Source organism: Liolophura sinensis, chromosome 10, assembly GCF_032854445.1.
Source record: "Liolophura sinensis isolate JHLJ2023 chromosome 10, CUHK_Ljap_v2, whole genome shotgun sequence".
Taxonomy (NCBI): Eukaryota; Metazoa; Mollusca; class Polyplacophora; order Chitonida; family Chitonidae; genus Liolophura; species Liolophura sinensis.
The window spans coordinates 32,168,185-32,178,466 of record NC_088304.1 but is presented as its reverse complement, the minus strand read 5'-3'; the positions used below and the strand labels follow the sequence as shown (position 1 = coordinate 32,178,466).

Below are 10,282 nucleotides of genomic sequence, written 5' to 3'. Positions count from 1 at the left end.
GTTGAGGGCGTGACGATTACTTCATCCATGACACCATTTCCGAATATTTCTGACCACAGACGAAGACGGGATGGTTGTGAAGAAACATAATGAAAAAAATTCTCATTTTTTGAGCACATCTTTATTTATTTTCCTTAGAACGAAACTTTTTGTTTAATAGTACCTTTGTATACTTGAAGGCCCCGGACTGATTTTCGTCGCCTACCCAGAAGCCATTTCCACGCTGGACGGTTCTGTGTTTTGGGCGATCATATTCTTCATCATGTTAATAACGCTAGGACTGGATACCACAGTAAGTCTGGATTCATTATCTCACTTTGTGACAAGGAAGATAATACAGTAAGTCTGGATTCATTATCTCACTTTGTGACAAGGAAGATACCACGGTAAGTCTGGATTCATTATCTCACTTTGTGACAAGGAAGATACCACAGTAAGTCTGGATTCATTATCTCACTTTGTGACAAGGAAGATACCACAGTAAGTCTGGATTCATTATCTCACTTTGTGACAAGGAAGATAATACAGTAAGTCTGGATTCATTATCTCACTTTGTGACAAGGAAGATACCACGGTAAGTCTGGATTCATTATCTCACTTTGTGACAAGGAAGATACCACGGTAAGTCTGGGTTCATCATCTCACTTTGTGACAAGGAAGATACCACGGTAAGTCTGGATTTATCATCTCACTTCGTGACAAGGAAGATACCACGGTAAGTCTGGATTCATTATCTCACTTTGTGACAAGGAAGATACCACGGTAAGTCTGGATTCATCATCTCACTTCGTGACAAGGAAGATACCACGGTAAGTCTGAATTCATCATCTCACTTCGTGACAAGGAAGATACCACGGTAAGTCTGAATTCATTATCTCACTTTGTGACAAGGAAGATACCACGGTAAGTCTGGATTGATTATCTCACTTTGTGACAAGGAAGATACCACGATAAGTCTGGATTCATTACATACATACATACATACATACATACATACATACATACATACATACATACATACATACATACATACATACATACATACACACACTCATACATACATACATACATACATACATACATACATACATACATAAAAGTGTGTTTCTTTGCCAGCAGTTTTCTTTGTCACATTTAAGGAAAAACGCGGGCCCACGTTGGTATATTTTCCAAAAACGCAGTTCTCACTTTGGCCAAATCCCCCCACTTCACCACATTCATTACAATGTATATCTGGGACATGAGATCTGTATAGAGTACATAATATTAAAAGGTTTTATTTGTCAGATCAGGTGTATTTTGTTAATGGTTTATTCCTAGGTCATTATTTTGGTATGAAGAGTCATTGTCAGTTGTCAGGTATCCATTCACGTCACATGCATATTCCTAGGTCATTATTTTTCGTCACTATCTTGATAAAGGCAGAGCAGCCCGGCTTCCTCCGCTCATAAAACTGCCGTCGTATAAGTGACAAATTTTTAAGTATGGCGTTAATCAAAAGTCAAATAAATAAATAAATAAATAAATAAATCATGCATGACTGTTTATGAGAATGTCTTGCTTGCTTGGCAGTTTGGCGGTCTCGAGTCTGTGATCACGGGAGTCCTTGACGAGTGGCCGGCGCTCAGAAAGAGGAGAGAACTCTTTGTGCTTGTCCTGATCATCTACTGCTTCCTGGGAGGACTCTCCACCACCACATACGTAAGTACCACTTAGCGGAGAATGAGATCATCCCTGCAGGCTTCACGAGCGTATCAGTAATCGTTACTATTTATGTAGTAAATTTGTCAACTTCAAATTTCAAAAGCATATATCCTCTATCTTTCCCGTGGTGCATGTCATACAACCACCTGCAGCTTGCATTTTTTCCTACAACATCAAAAAAAAAAAAAAAGCAACCTAGCATGACTACCATTTCTTTAGCTGTGGTTGCTGGAAGCGAAATAGCATTTTGTTGCCTTGGTAACCTCCAGGGTGGTCGGTAGTAACACTGGTCACAAGTTTACAGTTCTACGCATAACAGACAAAATTCTGATATATTTTGACTAGGTGCAAAACATCAGTGCAGAAATGTATAGTGTATCAACAACCTTAAATGTCTGTGTGGCAGTATTATCCAATCACTGCTCCTTCACTCTTCAGTTCTAAGACCCGGTTGCTGGAATTCCGATTGATTACGTAACCTGTGGGCCCACTTCCACGCTTGGCGTTAAGTATAAATGATTATTCTAAGTACTTGAACACTATCATGTATAAGATAAAAGTAATACTCCAAGTCACAATAATTCGCAAGTAAAACAGTCATCACAAGGTAAACACCTAGTTGTGACTAACATTTTAGACAAAAATGAAGAACGAGCGAGTTCAAGATACAGTCTTAAAATGTTTATTTGTCAATACTTCTTTAAAATTATTTTGTTTTGATACATTTTTATACATAATGTTTTTAAAAATATTTATACTTTTTTTTCAACTTTGGTGTAGTTTTTCTAGAAAAGCAATCCGTTATTAACGGTTTCTGTCATATGTGTGACTAACTCAGAATACACCATTTTTTCTTCCACTGAATAAAATAAAATAATGTAGGATTTTGTCACTGGATAGCCGTGTTGCTTCCTTCTCTGATGAATTGTATGGAGGGTGATTCTTTATTCTGTTACTGAAATAGTCAAATGTCTCATGTCTATGTTTTACTATAGGGAGGGCGATATAGTATACTGTTAATGTATAGTCGCAAAGCTCATAACGATATCCGTACCACTGCAGTTACGGCTATATGTCGTTATGTTGCCGAATAGCCAAACAGCCCATAACAGTATCCGTACTGTTATTGTTAGGACATGTTGTTGTGTTGCCGAATAGCCACATAGCTCATAACAGTAACCGTACTGATTTTGTTAGGGCGATATGTTGCTGTGTTGCCGAAAAACCAAAAAGCTCGTAACGGTACTACTGCAGTTAGGGCGATATGTTGTTGTGTTGCCGAAAAACCAAATAGCTCGTAACGGTACTACTGCAGTTAGGACGATATTTTGTTGTGTTGGCCGACAGCCAAATGGCTCATAACAGTATCCGTACTGTTTTTGTTAGGGTGATATGTTGTTGTGTTGTCGGATAGCCGAATAGTTCATAACAGTATCCGTATTATTGTAGTTAAAGCGATATGTCATTGTGTTGTTGGGTAACCAATTAGCTCATAAAAGTATCCGCACTACAGCAGTGAGGGCAATATCTTGTTGTGTTTGTGGATAGCCAAACAGCTTGTAACAGTATCCGCACTACAGTAGTTAGGGCGACATGCCATTTTATTGCCGGATAGACAAACAGATCATAGCAGTATCCGTACTGTTTTTGTTAGGGCGATATGTTGTGTTGCCGGATAGCCAAACAGCTCATAGCAGTATCCGTACTGCTGCAGTAAGTGCGATATGTTGTTGTGTTGCGGGATAGCCCGATAACTCATAAACGTATCCGTGCTATTGTAGTTGGGGCGATATGTCACCTCGTATGTTACCGGAGAGGCAGTGAGTTCATAACAGTTTGCGTGCTACTGTTGGGAGTGCGATATGTCATTGTGTTGCCAAATAGCCAAATGATTCATATCGCACCCTGTTTATTGCAGGCAGGACGGTATGTGTTTGTGTTACTGGATAATCCAACTGGCCATATTTATGTATTGTTGTAGGGAGGACGGTATGTTGTTGAGTTACTGGATAGCCATGCAGCTCCTTTCTCAATTCTACTTGTTGTCTTTCTTGAGATAATAGCAGTCTCTTGGATTTACGGTAAGCATATTATAAACTGGGCCCTGGGCATGCTGTTATGAATTTAACTGTTATGAATTTAACTAATAAAATGGCTTCGCCGAGTAGTTACTTTTTCTGTCAACTGTTGTTACTTTGTCTTTCAGCTGTTGTTACTTTGTCTTTCAAGTGTTGTCAGGGCTTTGTCTTTTGTGATCTTTATAATTGTGGTTAATTTCGAGGTGTGCTATATTAGGAGCCTTTTTGGAAAAAAACTATTCAGTTCAAAAAATCATTGGCATGACAATCAAAAATTTGCTTGATGAATTAAGCATGGCAGTGACAATAGTGTCAACAATAGTTTTACTGGGAAAAAGTAAATTATGAACAAAATCATATTTTGAAAGACAAAATGCGCAGACTTCGTCGCTAGGAAGCTTACGACAGTTCTTCGCTTAGGTTGGTATTTAATTCTTTTTTTTAAGGTGTGAGACGCTTTTCTGGTGACGTGGAGGCCATGTTGGGGTTTCGACCAGGTATATTCTGGCAAGTTTGCTGGACTGTCGTCAGCCCAGTTCTCATTTTAGTAAGTACATGAATACAGTATTTATTACAGACCTTAGGTACTTAGTTATGATGGGGCCCGAGATAATCGTCCAATGACAGTATCACATACATAAGTGTTTCAACAAAAGCGCAAAGCAAAACGTAATCCGATTGGCTTATTTATATCCGGGACCAAGATCTTTTTGTGGGAGTTTTTCCTTTGCTTTCGTCTGCTTAAAAAAGAAAAACTCCCACCCGATCTCTTTTTGTGGGAGTTTGTCTCTTTTTTGGAGCGGGGAGGGGGGGGGGGGAGTGCTGCTTAAAAAAAGAAAAACTCCGACTGCAAAAGTGGAAAAAATAAACCAAAACGCACAGTTAAAAACGAAAAGAAAGCCGCCATGTCCCTTTTGCGCCTCCGTGGTATCTTTCTTTCCTCAAATTTTGTCAAGTCCTTTGTCTGAGTAATGCTAGAATATTTCTGTTCTAGCAACAGATTATTCTGTAAACCACAGCACATTAAAAATTAAGACTTTTCGAATTTGCCATGAATTTTCAAATAATTAAAGTTCCTCAATAAAACAAATGTATTGCTGTAAAATTATTTGCATTTCTATTAAATATATTTAGTTTAAAGCAGGTTGAAATATTTTCTCAGAGTGTACCGAGAGAAAAATTTCATAGAAATAACTGCATCCACAATCCCTTTTAATAGAAATGATTGCATCCACAATACCTTCCGACAGAAATGACTGCATCCACAATCCCTTCCGACAGAAATGACTACATCCACAATCCCTTCCGACAGAAATGACTGCATCCACAATCCCTTCCGACAGAAATGACTGCATCCACAATCCCTTCCGACAGAAATGACTACATCCACAATCCCTTCCGACAGAAATGACTGCATCCACAATCCCTTCCGACAGAAATGACTGCATCCACAATACCTTCCGACAGAAATGACTGCATCCACTATCAGTTTCCAGAGAGATGGCTCAGTCTATAGAGATGGGCGCATCTACAATCCCTTTCCACGGAGATGGCTCCATCGATAGAGATGGCTGCATACACAATCACTTTTTGGGCGTTTATAATTAGCTGCACACCAGACACCAGAGTATGGGCCAGATGACTTCTTTCGTGGCTTGTGTATGGAGGTTTTAGCGAAATGTGATGCCATGTACTCTGGTCTCTCTTCGGTCTCCCCCTGCTCTGTTAATTCGACATAAAATTTTATCAGGCCAGCAAGATATTATATTCAACATGACAACGAGTATTATTTTATTATCAAAATAATACTCTCTGTCTGCTATATTCTAGCGTTACTCAGGCGACAGATTTTCTGTTATAATAGGGCAATTTGAAGTGCTAACTCTTTTATTGTTGAAGGGGGAAAAAGTCCAGCTGTATTATGTGACCTGTCAAAAATGTTAGGCTACTATTTTTTAATCATTTTCGGTATAATACGAGCGTCTTAAAAAGTGTCAAAAGCAGCAATTTAGGGAGGAGGGATGAAAGAAGACTGACAATCTGAATGTTGGTGAACTTTAGGCGTTCCTAAAGGAAATGGGTGTCATTTGTGCGTCTGACAAGACAGGTGAATAGTGAATCAGGTTTAACAAAGATTGCCTAACATTTTTAACCATTCACATGTCCGCTTGGGAGCGGTACATCCAGGGTCAATCCAGGGTCAATCTTGGGTCGAATCACACCTGAGACCTCGCTTGACGTTCAGCATGAAACATGCAGCATGCTCAACTTCTCTTCCAGTTGCTTTTCGTCCTATCTTTCGTGTGATTTTGGCATCGTTTTTATGTGTACAATTTGTGTACACAGCATTCACTGTCATCACCCGAATATAAACTATTCTGACCCAAATATCAACTGTTTCCATCCCAGTATAAACTGTTCTCACCCCAGTATCAACTGTTTTCATCCCATTATCAACTATTCTCACCCCAGTATCAACTGTTATCAGCACAGTATCAACTGTTCTGAGCACAGTATTAACTACCCTCATCCTAGTACCAGCTGTTCTCACCCCAGTATCAAATGTCCTCAACGGTATCAACTGTTCTCATCCCAGTATCAACTGTTCTCACCCCAGTATCAACTGTTATCAACACAGTATCAACTGTCATCAACACGGTATCAACTGTTATCAACACAGTATTAGCTATCCTCAACACGATATCAACTGTTCTCACCCCAGTATCAACTGTTTTGAACACAGTATCAACATACCTGAACACAGAATCAGCTGTTATCAACACGGTATCAACTGTTCTCACCACACTGCAACATACTTAATTTCTCTTCCAGTTGCTTTTCGTCCTATCCTTCATATCTTACAACCCACCACTGTACGGGAAGGACGACCCGTTCCCAGATTGGGCCGTAGGGCTCGGTTGGATGATTTCTGCGTCCTCTCTCGTCTGTATCCCATCTTACATGTTCTACCGCCTGGTCTTTGTACAAAAAGGCTCGTTAAAAGAGGTGAGTCCAGAACCAAAGCACTTTTTCTTTCACATTTTATTCAACAAATAATCTACGCGTCAAAACAGGCATTTGTAAATCGTCTGACAGCTAAAACTCACGTTCCGGGTCAATGATCACTATACCAACTTCCAAAACAAAGTTCAGCCTAAACTAACAAAGAATTAACAACGAAGATAAATAACAAATTAAGATGGATTCATACTCCTTTTTACACATGTGCCGCTGCGCTCGCTTTGCATCACCGCCACCAATGGACAAACTTGACCTTGTGTACTCGCGCGGAACAATTTAATCACGATTCATCAATAAAATTGTTTCAGGTTTTGGTTAGAACGATGTTTTACATACTTTGGATAAAGAGAATGCATGTGTACATCTATAAAGTACTATTAGAAACAAAGGGTGAAATGGATTGCTTATCTTCTTTCTTAACTTCCTGCCTCATGTGACCCCATTGACCTTGGCGTTGTTCAAGATTTTTGTACAAAAATTACTATAGGTGGCATTGATGTAAAGCGTAAGTAGAGAGCGACGCATGCGCTGTAAGGCGTATGGATAAGAAGACCAGTGCTTTCAGTGATGACAAAAAGACGAAAGCAATGTTCTAGGTGTTGAATAACTATGCTGACCGCCAAAGAATTAAGTAAGAATTAAGTATTAGAGTAAGAAATTAGGATGGATTCATGCAAAGAGAAGCAGTTAACAGTTTTCACGGAATGAATGAAATCAGTTCATAAATTGTCGTTAAGCAAATATATATCTCAGTTTCTTTTTGATCGGAACTCCTCATATATCGAACGCCGCCATTTTTGTTAAACACCATGAGTATACCCTCCCCAACCCAATATCTAAACGTTCAAGGGAAGGTCTGCCTGTGGCTGCGGACGGGGTGGGTTTCCTGCAGACTCTGCTCCACAATGCTGTTCACCATTGTAAAAGTGAGATATTCTTGAGTACAACACAAAACACCAGTACATAAGTAAATACAGTATTGGTAAGTTCAGATCTAGTGGCTCTTCTATGTGTTCTGGTTTTCCACTGGTTTTAGCTACTCTCAGCTCGTCCTGAGCTATTGTGTTCGTGTTTTACAAAATGAAATCTGCTCCGGTTGTCGTCTGCAGTACTTTCTCTGCTGAAATTCAATAGAAAGTAACGGAGCATGTTACACTGTAATCATCTTCTGTTAACTCTATTAACTACTTTAGTTTCTATGTGATATGGAGCCTTAAGCATTCATTCATTCACTAGTTAAACCGTACAACAGACTAACTTTCAGCCAAAGATATATTAAGTCAATCCAACATATGTCAATATCTCAGACGACTTGTATTTTAAGAACTAAATTACATATGTGTGTGGTCTTATGTTTTGTACAGAGAATAACACAGTCCATTGTACCCGAAGAGGTCCCGAAAATAGAGCCCGAACTTCCGGTGTACTTGTAAGCCTGCGCACGACTCAGGACTTCCGGTTATTCCCTTGAAGTGCGAATGAGATTTTCTTATCGGATGGCCATTTTCCACGAGACCTCATGCTAAAGGAACTTCTTCTATTTCTTGTCAGGATGGGTGCGTTTTCGTGCGTTGGGGACACGCTCAGTTGTTATTAAGGTCACAATATAGAGAAACCGCGAAATGAGCTCTACCCAAGTAAACCGGTTTGTAGCCATCAGATTTGTTGACAGCGTTATAAACGAGAGGAGGCTTGGAACTTCAGCTCTGGAAAATAAGACGAAAAGGACAACTATGACGTCATGTTAAGCTGCTCGATTGACAGAAAACGTTGTTATTGGTTGATTGTTTGAGAATGAGCTTTTCTGTCTCCCCGTTCTTCTCATGTGTTATTTTCTGCTAACAAAGGTAGAAGATGGAAAACTGGACAAAAACGTGAAAAAGGAGAAATACAGGTCACAGTTGAAACGATGTGATTTTTTGCGTACTGATTTGTTACAAGACATGACGTCTTATAATAAAAAGAAAATGTTCATCCTAGCCAAAGCGACCACAGGGTCAAATGTATCAAATTATTGTCATGCAAGATTTTGTAAATATGTTGATGGCAATAATGATACTCTGGTGCAAAAGCCGATTGTCACGCGATAAATCTATATGATAGATATGAACTAGCTACATTGTTACCCAAGTATCTTTTTGTAAAGAAAATAGGGTGGCTGGATAGGCTGATGTCGGTAAATTGAAGACCAGACACGCTTCTCACGTCCATGTTCTGTAGGTCCTTACGTCCATTTCCTGTAGGTTCTCGTTCATGTGCTGTAGATTTTCGTCCATCTCCTGTAGGTTCTTGTCCATCTTCTGTAGGTCTTTACGTCCATCTCCTGTAGGTCTTTACGTCCATCTCCTGTATGTTCTCGTCCATCTCCTGTAGGCCTTTACGTTCATCTCATGTAGGTCTTTACGTCCATCTTCTGTAGGTCTTTACGTCCATCGCCTGCTAGTTTTCGTCCAATTTCTGTGGGTTCTCGTCCATATCCTGTAGGTCTTTACTGCCATCTCCTGTAGGTCTTTACGTCCATCTGCTGTTGGTTTTCCTCCATCTTCTGTAGGTCTTTACGTCCATCTCATGTAGGTTCTCGTCCATCTTGTGTAGGTCTTTACATCCATCTGTAGGTTCTCCTCCATTTTCTGTAAGTCTTTACCTCCATCTCCTGTAGCTCTTTACACCCAACCCTTATAGGTCTTTACCTCCATCTCCCGAAAGTTTTTAAGTCCATCTTCTGTAGGTGTTTACACCCTTCCCTTGAAGATCCTTGCATTTATCTGATGTACGTCCGTACGTCTGGGGATGTGTCATGAGTCAGCCAATCTATATACTCTTCCAGTAATGCAAAATCTGGCTTCTCAACGTGAATTTTTTAGGCTTCGGACCGATATATGAGCACGAGTCAATCTTGATAACATGCAAATTTTGCTCTAAAGCGTGATTTCGTCTTCCATGATTATCACGCTTGTTGTCCTGGGAACTGTTTCGTCCCCATGGCTCGGCGTTTATATGCACATACAAACAGCCTTCTTGTGTTGTATGTGCTTCCTTAAACTAGTGCACTTGGGCTGCGAGGCGTTTCACGAGATCTTTTCGCGTGTGACGAGAATATACGAGATCGAAACAGTTCGGTTGCACATGAGTCTATTTATATTCATGATTAGCAGTCACGAATCATTTTGCAGAATATTTTATATAGTTAACTGGAAAAACAAATATGTAGATTATTGTAAGTTCTAGCTATGCAATAATACTTGTATTGAACTATAGGTTCTAGAATATTAGTGGTTGTAAGTCGTTATTAAACATGTGATTATTGCTAACCCATTCGTCGCTGGTTTCTCCTATGGAAATGTTTACTGGCAGTAGACTGCAGTATCAGATGTTGGGATTCGCTCTGGGAGCAAATATTACAGGGGCATTTTGAAAGTTTCGCGGTATATCATCACTGTAGAAAAGCAGTTGTCAAAAGACGGATAAATAAGCATGTT

The 10,282-nt window shown here is 39.7% G+C and overlaps 1 protein-coding gene across 1 annotated transcript in view; it reads left to right on the top strand.

The window, feature by feature from the left end:
- The window catches only part of LOC135476094 (sodium-dependent serotonin transporter-like), a 31,867-nt gene extending 23,510 nt beyond the window's left edge, over nucleotides 1-8,357 (top strand). The window contains exons 8-12 of the mRNA XM_064755992.1: nucleotides 1,573-1,701; nucleotides 3,686-3,785; nucleotides 4,229-4,329; nucleotides 6,615-6,788; nucleotides 8,168-8,357. Of these exons, the coding sequence (XP_064612062.1) occupies nucleotides 1,573-1,701; nucleotides 3,686-3,785; nucleotides 4,229-4,329; nucleotides 6,615-6,788; nucleotides 8,168-8,236 (573 nt within the window). The 3' untranslated portion in view covers nucleotides 8,237-8,357. The remainder of the gene's footprint in view (nucleotides 1-1,572; nucleotides 1,702-3,685; nucleotides 3,786-4,228; nucleotides 4,330-6,614; nucleotides 6,789-8,167) is intronic.
- Nucleotides 8,358-10,282: the final 1,925 nt, after the last annotated feature.